The following is a 13,080-nucleotide window of genomic DNA, read 5'->3' on the forward strand; positions in this document are numbered from 1 at the left end:
ACATCGATTCCTGTAAATACCACAATCTGATCAGGACTTCATAGATAAAATGAAATCACAGTTAACATTTTTTTGTGGAGAAATGTAAGCGAAAGCAGATATTCTTTCCTTAATTATCTAGGAAAATTATTTGGTTAGTGGTATTTTACCAAAATACCCCCCATATTGGTGGCTTTAAGATATATACTTTGTAAGTCAGGATAAGCCGTCTTTGAAACAGAACAATTATTCTGAATTTAGTTATTTAATTTTGTACAGCCAGAATGGTTCACCTATATTATTGAAATTTATAAATCTAAGTGCAAATAATAAATGCTAAAGAAGATGTGAAGAAAGGGGAATCCTCCTACACTGTTGGTGGCAAAGTAAACTGGTAGAGCCACTATGGAGAACATTATGGAGACTCCTTCAAAATTTTTTTTAAAAATCTAAGTGCAACTTTGATTTATAAGAAATTAATCAATCAACAAATAGGTGTTTAAATGATGAATTTACTGAAGAATAAAATGAAAATGGATCCCTACTTTATATTGATTAATGTTTCATATTTGGATTTAACATTAATTTATTCTTGGGCATATAAAAGATGGTCAGTTTTCTAATTGTTAAATACTGATGGCTGTAATTCTAGAAAGAGGACGACCAACCACAGCCCATAATATATGTAGAATTACTTCATACCCAGGTTCTTGAAATAATAAGAAACATTTGAAATGTAAAAGTGCTATGGCAATAATATCTTTAAATTCAAATAGGTGAAATTAGTTGATTAAAATACAATGAATATTCTTAAAAATCCTCTATATCTTTTCATAAACATAAAAATTCAGTCTTAAAAAAGGGTGAATAATCTGTTTTCAAATCTTATGAATGAAAACTCTATTTCCTTCTTTGCATTCCATTAACTGAGACTGAGGTAAAGATGGCCCTGCTATCATCAGATCTTTCCTTTCTGTCATCTTCCTGTTGGTGCAACGTAAAAGGAAGATAAATCTCATGACGCAAGACACTAACACCCTTTAATTAGTCCCTGGTTATTTACCTTGGGTGTTCCTTACAGTTGAAAGGCCAACTGAACCTACTGCCAAGCAAGAGCTGACAGTCACAAGGAAAGGTAATCACATTAAAACATTCTAAGAGAATAATTCTTCTTCACGGCAGTTTGTGCTTATTACACCACCAAAGTTATTTTAGAAGAACATTTTCTTCCTTTTGGCTTTTATTGTTAAGCTTGAATATCCTTTGTCATCATTATGATATTAGTTTCTATCTAAACATTAGATTCTGTATAATGTTATGATCAAATTTATTTTTAACTTCACTGTGGGTTAAAGTCAAGATTTGATACTTGCTAAAGTATTGAAGAAAATGTAGATTCTTTAAAAAAAAAAAAAGTATGTTCAAGACAGTGAATCTATTCCCACAGACAAATGTGGAGGGCTAACTTTTTAGGAAGATGAAAGTACAGGATAATCCAGATTGATCCCTTAATTAATTTCAAATTTTTATTTCTGTCTAAAGGTTATAATTTCATTTGTTATAGTATACAAATTTAAAAAATAACAGGACTTATACATCCCTCATGAAAGCTGAATAGTTCTGTTTCACAAATTTTTCTGGACTGCCAAGTTATGAAGGCAAATTCAAGTACTTACTGTTTTAAGTAACTGATAAGTAAAGAATGGTCTTATTTCTCTGGTTTCTGTTTATGCTTAAAAGGGAATAACTACTACCATTTTACAAGATGTTTTTGTATGAGTGTTTGTGATATAATTTTGCATGAATTATAAAAGATTCCATGATTCACCATAGAAATGTTGTTCAGACTACAATCTTAAAAGTTAGCCAATGATTATTGTACAGTATTTTTTCTATGTTCACTGTAATGTGTTATAATCATCAAGCTTGCTAAAAGACTAGATATTAATTATTCCACCACAAAAAAGAAATGATAATTATGTGACATGACAGAGTTGTTAATTATCAATACAATTGCAATCAAATTACAAAACACAAATACATTAAATAAATATGTTAGACACATTAAATTAACACAATGTTATATATTAAATCTATTTCAACTAAGAAAAATTTCACTGGCAAGTGAAGAATTCATAAGGAGCTCCATTCTATTTAATGAAATTTGAGGAAACAATCAACGCTGTAGGTTGCTCAAATTTGAACTCACACTAACTTCTTTTCCATTCAATGATATTCCATCAGAGTTTCTGAAGTCAGTTTAGTATACAGCCTTTCTAATCATTCTTACCTGGAAATCAAAAGTGAGTTGAGTCTGGTGTGCGCTCTTTATCAAGCCTGAACTTCTAACTCTGTGACCCTAGTCTGTAAAACTCAGTTTGCAGGTTTCAAGTCTATACAAGTATGATGATACAATGGCTGTAACAAGATGTAGTATTTAATTTATAAATGCAAAATTTATTAATATTTTAAAAATCTAAAATGTTATGTGTATCTTTCTAAAAAGACAATTTAGCTTTTAAAATCAAATAAATAGGTATTACTACCCTATACTCGAGTCTTTAGAAAGATAAGGTTAATTTATTTCTTCAAATATTTCATCCAGAAAACTGTAATTGTCATATCTTATATTTTTTTCATTAAATTGATCAAGCTAATTATATAACTTATGATTACTGGAGAAGCAGATTATGAAAAATGAAGTTTCAGGATACTCCCCCCAATCTCTTTAAGTATTCCTATGAGATCAATCACAGAATCAGAGAATTTCAGAAATTTCAGTTCAAACTTCTATTTATAGGCAAGAAGAATACTAGGGCCAGATAAAGGGAAATACTTATTCAAAGTAGAGAATAGAGCCCAAGATAGAGATCAGTTCTCCAAAGCAATGTAGTCACCTCAGTTTCTTATCTGAAGCCACTCAACTTCAATTAGGAAAGCTATCTAATTCTTTGGCCTGGCATTTAATGCCTCATCTTTCTCTGCCCTAAACTTTCTTTCCAACTTTGTCTTTCCCTTCTCTCCATTCAAATGCCCATGGATATTCCTAAGGAGTTCTCTTTTCCTTGAAGTTCCTCTCTATTAATCTCTGCATGGGCAAGTCCCACCTATATGCTATGTCCTACAGAAATAATTTATTGATTTCTTAACTGAACACTTCTATCTGTAGAACAGCACTTGTGTGACACTTTCTACTCTCTCTTATCTAACAGTGATTTGTGTACGTTGCAACTCTTCCTAAAATTCATGTTACTTGACCAATTCACCTTAATAATCTCATCACTGACACACAGAGCTTTGTTCCTACTATGTTCTTGGCACAATGAAAGGAATACAGGATTAACCTTGTAATGAGACATTCAGTAACATAACCAAAAATTAAATTCATATATTTCCTACCGTTTGGTTTTTCTAAAGCTTTTGATAAAATAGATTTTTCACATTGGCTAAATCTTCCCCTAAATCTGGCTTTTCCCACCCTTAAACCATAGAAAACATTGCTCCAAGTCACTCCTAAATTATCAGCAACAGATCCTGTTAATCTAATGTTTTTAATTTAATTTTAGGTGCAATGATGAAGAGTTTTTTCCTAGTTGTGACTATCCTGGCATTAACCCTGCCATTTTTGGTGAGTTAATTTCATCTAATCAGTTTGTATCAAATTTTTTAAGTTTATTTAAGGGCTTTAATTGTGTAAATTTCTAAATACAGTTATATTTTATAGAACAAAATAGCTGTATAAGTAATTTATTTTTACATTTATTTTTCTTATTAAAGTCATAATCTTCTGGATATTCCTCTGGTTTCTAGGAATAAAGAAATCACACTTTGTCATCTAGAGAAAACCTTTAAAATTCTCATATGCTAGAAAAAACACATTTGGGAGGAAAAATCCTGAAAATATTTTTAAATTATAATGTGTGCTTAAAATAATTCACAAAAAATAAATATATAAACCATAGACAAAGATCAGAAATGTTTTTAGTTAAATTCTTATTTCATGCAAACTCCAATTTGTTTAGGAACTAAATCCTTAAAATATTAGGAACTAGTTTAAGCTTTTTTAAATATAATTTTATTTATTTTAATTGGAGGTTAATTACTTTACAATATTGTATTGGTTTTGCCATACATCAACATGAATCCACCACAGGTATACACGTGTTCCCCATCCTGAATCCCCCTCCTTCCTCCCTCCCTCTTTAAGCTTTTTTACCAATTTCAAATAACTTGACACGTACTTTTAATATTTAAATGTATTGAAACTTTTGTTATAATATTTCCATTGTGTTAACTCCCTCTCAGGGATTATATCCATAAACACCTCTTTGATTTTTAGGCAAACATCTGAAAGCATCAGATGTTTATTTTCCTATTCTTACTGTTGGCAAATAAGTGGCTGGGATCCTCAAATGAACATGAAAATAAAACAGACCAATAGCCAAAACAATAAGGAAAACTAGTTTAAAAAATTTAAAAAAAAATCCCAAACCTTTTTCATGTTATACCTGTGGTGGATTGATGTTGATGTTGTGTCCTGGTGCACACAAGCTTTTGTTTGTGCCCTCCAAGAGTCAGTTTCCTCAGTCCTGTGTAAGTTCTGGAGGCTCTATGGTGGGGTTCATGGTGACCTCCTCTAGCAGGGCTTATGCCATACCTAGGTCTCCTGCACCCAGAGCTCCTGCCCTACAGCAGTCAACTGCTGACCTGTACCTCTGCAGGAGACATTCAAACAAAGTTCTGGCTCAGTCTCTGTGGGGTCTCTGGGTCCTGGTGCATACCAGGTTTATTTGAGCCCTCCAGGCATCTCTGGCAGGTATGGGGTTTGATTCTAAATGCTATTTCACCCTTGTACCATCTTGCTGGGGCTTCTCCTTTGCCCTTGGACATGAGGCATCTTTCCTCTGTGGGATCCAACATTCTCCTGTCGATGGTTGTTCAGCAGCGAGTTGAAATTTTGGAGTTCTTGCAAGAGAAGATGAGCACAAGTCTTTCTACTCTGTAACAAACTACTACTACTCTACAACAAACTGGAAAATTCAGAAAGAGATGGGAATACCAGACCACCTGATCTGCCTGCTGAAAAATCTGTCTTCAGGTCAAGAAGCAACAGTTAGAACTGGACATGGAACAACAGACTGGTTCCAAATCAGGAAAGGAGTACATCAGGGCTGTATATTGTCACCCTGCTTACTAACTTATACACACAGTACATCATGAGAAATGCTGGGCTGGATGAAGCACAAGTTGTAATCAAGATTGCCAGGAGAAATATCAATAACCTCAGATATGCAGATGACACCACCCATATGGCAGAAAGCAAAGAAAAGCTAAAGAGCCTCTTGATGAAAGTGAAAGAAGAGAGTGAAAAAGTTGGCTTAAAGCTCAACATTCAGAAAACTAAGATCATGGCATCCGGTCCCATCACTTCATGTCAAATAGATGGGGAAACAATGGAAACAGTGACAGACTTTATTTTGGGGGGATCCAAAATCACTGAAGATGGTGACTGCAGCCATGAAATTAAAACACACTTGCTCCTTGGAAGAAAAGCTATGACCAAACTAGACAGCATATTAAAAAGCTGAGACATTACTTTGCCAACCAAGGTCTGTCTGGTCAAAGCTATGCCTTTTCCAGTAGTCATGTATGGATGTGAGAGTTGGACTATAAAGAAAGCTGAGCACTGAAGAATTGATGCTTTTGGACCATGGTGTTGGAGAAGACTCGAGAATCCCTTGGACTGCAAGGAGATCCAGCCAGTCTGTCCTAAAGGAAATCAGTCCTGAATATTCATTGGAAGGACAGATTCTGAAGCTGAAGCTCCAATACTTTGGCCATCTGATGCGAAGAGCCGACTCATTGGAAAAGACCCTGATGCTAGGAAGGATTGAAGGCAGAAGGAGAAAGGGATGACAGAGGATGAGACGGTCGGATGGCATTACCGACTCTCAATGTGAGTTTAAATAAACTCCAGGAGCTGGTGATGAACAGGGAAGCCTGGCATGCTGCAGTCCATGGGATCGCAAAGAGTCAGACACGACTGAGCGACTGAACTGAACTGATGACCTCCTCTTAAATTGTAAAATTTGGAACAGCACTAATCCTTGTTTCATAATTCATTTATTCTTAAATGTAGTTTTGCTTTCGAGTTAATATCTCTTAAATAATTCTATTTGGTAAATTCTTAGAATCTTTTTAAAAATTTGAATTACTATGACATTCATATTTCTTCCTTTCTTCTTTGAAATTTGATTTTATTGTGGCCACCTGCATATTTAGAACTTGGGCTATCTCTTGAGGGATAGAGGTTAAAGTTTAAATCAGAAAGTAATTCACAACTGCTTGACCTCTGAAAACATCTTCTTGAACTATTTGAGCCAGCACTAGCCCCAAACTCTCCTTCCTGTCTTCACAAAGCTGCAAGCCCCATGGATATGAACAAATAATTCAAAAGATGAATGAAAGTTTATATTGATTTTTACCATCCAATCTTATTATATAATCTTACTTACCCAATCAAAATCATACAACTTAATACAGCAATGTTGTAGCATCTCTTATGTGCTAAATGTATTCGTTCTCTCCAAAATATAAATAGTTATGATAATATTTATTATTAGCAATTATCTGATGAACTGCACGATCTTATAGTCTATTGATGGCATTATAAATTGGTGTATCTTTACTGTACAGCAGTTTAATAATTTCTGTCAAAGAATTTTCCCCCAAAAATCATATTTTTGAAAGACTGTTTTAAGAAATCTATTGAAAACTGAAAACTATTTAAAAGGTCATTGACATCTGGGCTTCCCTGGTGTCTCAGACAGTAAAGAATCTGCCTGCATGCAGAAGACCTAGTTTTCATCCTTGGACTGGGAAGATTTCCCCAGAGAAGGGAATGGCTACCCACTCAAGTATCTCACCTGGAGAATTCCATGTACAGGGGAGCCTGGTGGGCTACCGTCCATAGGTCATTTTAAAAGTCCATTGATATCTATCCAGATGTTTTCCATGTCTGTATTTATAATAAAAACATTTTTTGATAAACCTTTAAAAGTTAACAATAAAGAACAAACATTTCATGATATAACCAATGACTGTTTTTCAACTTTGAATATGCAAGTATGAAAACTGAGGTGATGGAAAAATGATATGAGATCATACATCTTTAAAAAATTTAAGATACAAGATACTAAAATGAACATATACCAAGAATACATAATGCATGTAGACTGATATTATATTCAAATCTATATCTAAATTTTCAGGATGTTTTAGTATAGGCAAATTTTTAATATTAATATAACTTTTTAAATTTTAAACTAATGACTTAATAAATTTAGAGGTAAATAAGTCCCTGTCTTAACACTCCCTGTATTTTATTGTTTTTCTAAATCTCTGATATCCTATACCAACAACTTCCTAAAGGTTTATAGGATCTTTTATATCCCAGGGATATGTGTGAAAAGTCTTAAACTAAAACTGTCATCTTAAAACTATTTACCATTATGAACTCACCTTTTGTAAGTTTTAAAGCTTCATATAGATATGCCTGGAAACTACTTTCTCACTCCTGATTTCCTATGCATGTTACAATCCAGAACTAAGAAAAGTACTACAAATACATGATAATTTTAAAATGCTATTATTTATATAACATTTATATACCAGTGTTATGCTAGAGGCAATTTTTTAATCAAGATAACCTCACAAATCACCTTAGGAGAGCAGAAACAGAAAAATATGCTCATTTCTCCTCTTATTTTTAGCAATATATATTCAATACAAATTGAATATAGGTTGTTCATGTTCTTCATTTAAGCAATATCATATATAGTTGTTGGTACAGAGATCAAATGATCATATTCTTTTCAATCTTGAATTTTTCTCCCTAAGTAGTGATTTTTAAGAACAACTTAACCAGGGGGCTCATTATTGCTATTTTAGTTAGCATGTATCTGTCATTTCTTGAGGGTTTCACAGACTTTAGATAACCTAGAAAAGTGCTTTATAATATTTTACAATACTAAAATAAAAGCAAGAAAAACATGTTTATCTTTTTTATAAAAGATATTTTAAAATCACAAAAACTAGACTCTATCATGCTTTTTTTCTTCTAACTTCTTGTTTCTGATTCTTTCTCTGAATCTCACCAGGGTGCCCAGGAGCAAAACCAGGAACAACGAATAGTAAGTTTGTTTCCAGTAGAGATATAAATCCAGAGAATCACATTCTGCAAAGTTTAATGATATTAAAATGCCTTCTATCTAAAGACTAAGTAAATATTTAAACTATATAAAATAATTGAATAATCTTTGTAAAAATAATCATTTCATCAACCAATCATATGAATCAATATCAATGTTTATCTGAAAATCTTGGTATCACTTTACAGGCTAAGTTGTGTTGATTTTCATGAGTATTTGGCAACATGAGAAAACCTTCTCAGAATTTAATACTGGGAAAACAATGAAAACAAAAGCAAAGCTTAATATTTCTTCTGTCTACTTTTTAAGAAATGGGAAATGATCCCTCTCTGAAACATCTTCAGATGATTCTCATACAATTGTATTTACTTCCCCCAGTTTGTTTGAATGAATACCTTTAAATATGTCTCCTTTCATGAGAAAACCTTGCTCTGAGATATAATTTCATTAATTTGTTTCTATTCATAAGGAAAGATCTAATGATTTTATATTTTATAATGGTACCTAATTAATATTATTTAATTAATTAATAAAACTAAACAATTATTAAAATTATTTAATTATATTATATTATTTATATCACATGAGTTGATGTGATGTGGAATATATATTATATTATATATATATGCAATATAATGTGATATATATCACATAACATTATATATTATATATATCATATAATATGCGATATACATCATATATATCACATTATATTATATATAATATCTATATATAATATATTATATCTATATATAATATCTATATTATATATAATATAATGTGATATATATCACATATATCACAATATATCATATGATGTGATGTGATGTGGAATATATATTATATTTTTATATAATTATATATAATATATATTATATATTAATAATTAATTAGTTCTATTACTTTGGCCACCTGATGTGAAGAGCTGACTCATTTGAAAAGACCCTGATGCTGGGAAAGATTGAGGGCAGGAGGAGAAGGCAACGACAGAGGATGAGATGGTTGGATGGCATCATGGACTTAATGGACATGGGTTTGGCTGGACTCCAGGAGGTGATGATGGACAGGGTGGCCTGGCGTGCTGCAGTTCATGGGGTCACAAAGAGTAGGACACAACTGAGCGACTGAAATGAACTGAATATATAATATATAAATATTATAATGTTATATATAATATATATTATAAAATTACAAAATTTTATAAATTATATAAAAATATATAAACCCAAGAATCCACATCATATCACATCATCATATATAATATATAATACAGTGTATAATACAATTTATAATATTATGTGATTATATAATATATAGTATTAATATATCAGTATATAATATAATTGTCTATAGTTAACTGCACCTAATTAATATATTTTGTGACTGTACCTAATTAATAGAACTGTGGCAAATAAAGATGGAAAATTTCCTAACTGATCTTTAATGGATAAAACTAAGCAGAAAAAAAAAAACCCAACATATAAACCCAGGAATCCACATCACATTATTTTTACTATTTTGCTAGAATTAGTTTAGATAAAATGCACCCGTAGCCTAATCCCTAGATAAATATAATAAAAAACAGTTACAAACATATGGTGAGAATAAACATATATATATATATATATATACACACACACACACACACACACTCATATATATGGAAAGAGATATAGTTTTTTTCTTTGTGTGTAGTGTTTGTGTACTGTAGTCAAAGCTCTCTTTGAAACTGTTCTAGCTGTGGTGCTTATAAAAGGCAACATTTACTGAGCACTTTTTATATATGCCAAGTTCTGGGCAAAGTGGTTTACATTATGAGCTATCTCATCTATTTTTTTTTTGAAACTAATGTTATTTTTAATATTTGCTGAAAATCAAGAAGTGGAAGGAAGATGTACAAATCCATGTCTTTTAAAATAATATGGTTTCTGGGTTCACTATTCCCAATGTTGTACTTTCTTAACATCAGATACTGTAACAATTTGTTTCAAAAAATTCTGATTTAAGATATCTCTTCACTCCAGCCTACAATACCATTCTGCATAATTTATTCTTTTTGCAGTGCTGTGAGAAAGATGAAAGATTCTTCGATGACAAAATAGCCAAATATATCCCAATTCAGTATGTGCTGAGTAGGTATCCTAGTTATGGACTCAATTACTACCAACAGAGACCAGTTGCACTAATTAATAATCAATTTCTGCCATACCCATATTATGCGAAGCCAGTTGCAGTTAGGTCACCTGCCCAAACTCTTCAATGGCAAGTTTTGCCAAATGCTGTGCCTGCCAAGTCCTGCCAAGACCAGCCAACTGCCATGGCACGTCACCCACACCCACATTTATCATTTATGGCCATTCCACCAAAGAAAGATCAGGATAAAACAGAAATCCCTGCCATCAATACCATTGCTAGTGCTGAGCCTACAGTACACAGTACACCTACCACCGAAGCAGTAGTGAACGCTGTAGATAATCCAGAAGCTTCCTCAGAATCGATTGCGAGTGCACCTGAGACCAACACAGCCCAAGTTACTTCAACCGAGGTCTAAAAACTCTAAGGAGACATCAAAGAAGACAACGCAGGTAAATGAGCAAAATGAATAATAGCCAAGATTCATGGACTTTATAATCATAACATATAAACTAGCATAGATGGATAAATTAAATCTGTTACAGAGAAGGCAAAATGGGGTAATTATAACTTACATTTGCTGGTTCTTTAGCATGTATATACTAGATTCTTTCCCAACAGGAAAGTTTTAAAATGTCTTATTTTACAAAATGAATTTTAAAAATTGCAGATTTTATTATTAAACCTTCTTCAACAATTGGTATACTCCTCGAATCTATTAGTTTTATTTTACTCTTGTTCACACACAAAGACAGTAAAATACAGTGTCAAACTCATGACTTTTTCTTATCTCAAAAATGTTTTCTTAGAAAAAAATCATATAGGCTATGAGTTTAAATACATTTTAATTGTATACCAGTGTTGTTGCACTCTACTTTTGGTAAGAATAGAATGAAAGGAAACAATATGTTTCACACATAGCATTTTATCTCAGGCATCACTTCCGAAAGGATGTATAAGCCTAGGCACCCAAATTTCTCCTATTGTAATGTAATCCCACAGAAAAATTCTAATTTTTAACTTGAAAAGCACTTACTTATTAAGAGGAAACTTTCAGAACTTTAATGTAAAATATGTCTATTTATTATTTGGATCAATGGATAATGGCAGAGTCCAAAATAATTTAAAACATATGAAGAAGTTAAACAGAAAGATCAATAAGATAGAAAATAACTAAAGATTGTGAAATAATTTAGGAAGAAAGTGACAACATTTTGAGGGTCTAGGCAACAAATACTTTCATCACACTGTCTAAATGATTTTTGGTCTAAAATGAACACAGCATGATATAATGGTAATAGCATTAGATCAGAGAAGGCTGCTTCTTCTGTTGTGTGACTTTAAGCAAATCATTACTCTCTCTGAAGAGTCATCACTCTTTCATTTTCTCATCATTTTGGTTGCTACGAGATTCAAGTGAGAAAGCATATTGTGAATGAGATGTAAAAAGCAATCAATCTGTGAAATATAATCCTCTAGAAAAAATGAAGCATAATTAGTAAATATTAAAATTTACTTTCAACTAAAATATCAAGTCCTTACTAAATTATCAAAACTACATAACAATCTCAGTTTAATCCTGTAGCAGCCATATGGAATGGATTATATTACCATCTTGAATCCACAAATGAAAGCTATGGATGCAAATTGCTACAGCTGAAAGTTCAAAACTGGAAACCAAATCAAACCTGCTTGATTTCAGATAGTAAGGCTTAATCAGTATGTCTACTATTTCTGTATGGGCTATTTGTTTAAAAAAATAAAAATGAAAGCAGAAAACATACTCTAACTTTCCAAGATCAGCATATGTGTAAATTTTATTACTGAGATTGTGTTTAATAGGACATCTGGTAAGAAAGAGAAGATAATAAGCTGATAAATCTTTGACTCATTAAAACTTCAAAAAGAAAATGAAAAAATTAATGGACACAAAATGAAAACAAGTAATTGAGTATGCAACTATCTATTTTATTGATATGAAATACATTATTACATGATTGTTTTTAATAAAATAATCATTATCTCAATAGTTAACATTTGTTCAAAACTCAAGAACCCAGATTCCTAAGTTAAAACCACACAGTGTAAGATCACTTATGAAAAAAGAATGTATAGGACTGTGTCTTTCTGTGAATATTAGATGAAGACAATTGTATCAGTTCACTATGTGGTGAATTTAAATATTTAAATTTATATATTTAGTTAGATAAACTCCTTGGATACAGACATGAAGCAAATCATGAAAGCTAAATAAAATGCATATCATGAGAACTGTTGGCACATTGTGAACTAAATCTCTAAATTGTCATTATTATAGGTCTAGCTGAAACCAAATGACTACTTCAAACTATCCTTTGGCCAGTTGTCTGCCTTCAGTGAACAGAGAATATGATTTTCACAGATCCAGCTCCTTTCTCATCTCCTCTTACATTTTACATTTATGCCGCATTTAGTTTTTTGATTCCTGCATAATAAAGCCAATCAAATGCAATGGATCTCTCTTTTTTAAATTTATTTATTTTAATTGGAGGTTAATTACTTTACAATATTGTATTGGTTTTGCCATACATCAATATGACTCTGCCACAGGTGTACACGTATTCCCCATCCTGAACCCCCCTCCCACCTCCCTCCCCTTACCATCCCTCTGGGTCATCCCAGTGCACCAGCCCCAAGCATCCTGTATCCTGCATCGAACCTGGACTGGCAATTCATTTCTTACATGATAGTATACATGTTTCAATGCCATTCTCCCAAA

At 32.1% G+C, this 13,080-nt stretch overlaps 1 protein-coding gene across 1 annotated transcript; it reads left to right on the plus strand.

Moving 5' to 3' along the window:
* The first annotated feature begins 1,050 nt into the window (after positions 1-1,050).
* Positions 1,051-12,811, plus strand: CSN3 (casein kappa). The gene is given in 5 exon segments (NM_001009378.1): positions 1,051-1,114; positions 3,546-3,607; positions 8,139-8,171; positions 10,252-10,774; positions 12,640-12,811. Coding segments are annotated over 3 exon segments (579 nt in total). The 5' UTR covers positions 1,051-1,114; positions 3,546-3,550; the 3' UTR covers positions 10,741-10,774; positions 12,640-12,811.
* Positions 12,812-13,080: the final 269 nt, after the last annotated feature.

This window comes from Ovis aries, chromosome 6, assembly GCF_016772045.2.
Source record: "Ovis aries strain OAR_USU_Benz2616 breed Rambouillet chromosome 6, ARS-UI_Ramb_v3.0, whole genome shotgun sequence".
Classification (NCBI taxonomy): domain Eukaryota; kingdom Metazoa; phylum Chordata; class Mammalia; order Artiodactyla; family Bovidae; genus Ovis; species Ovis aries.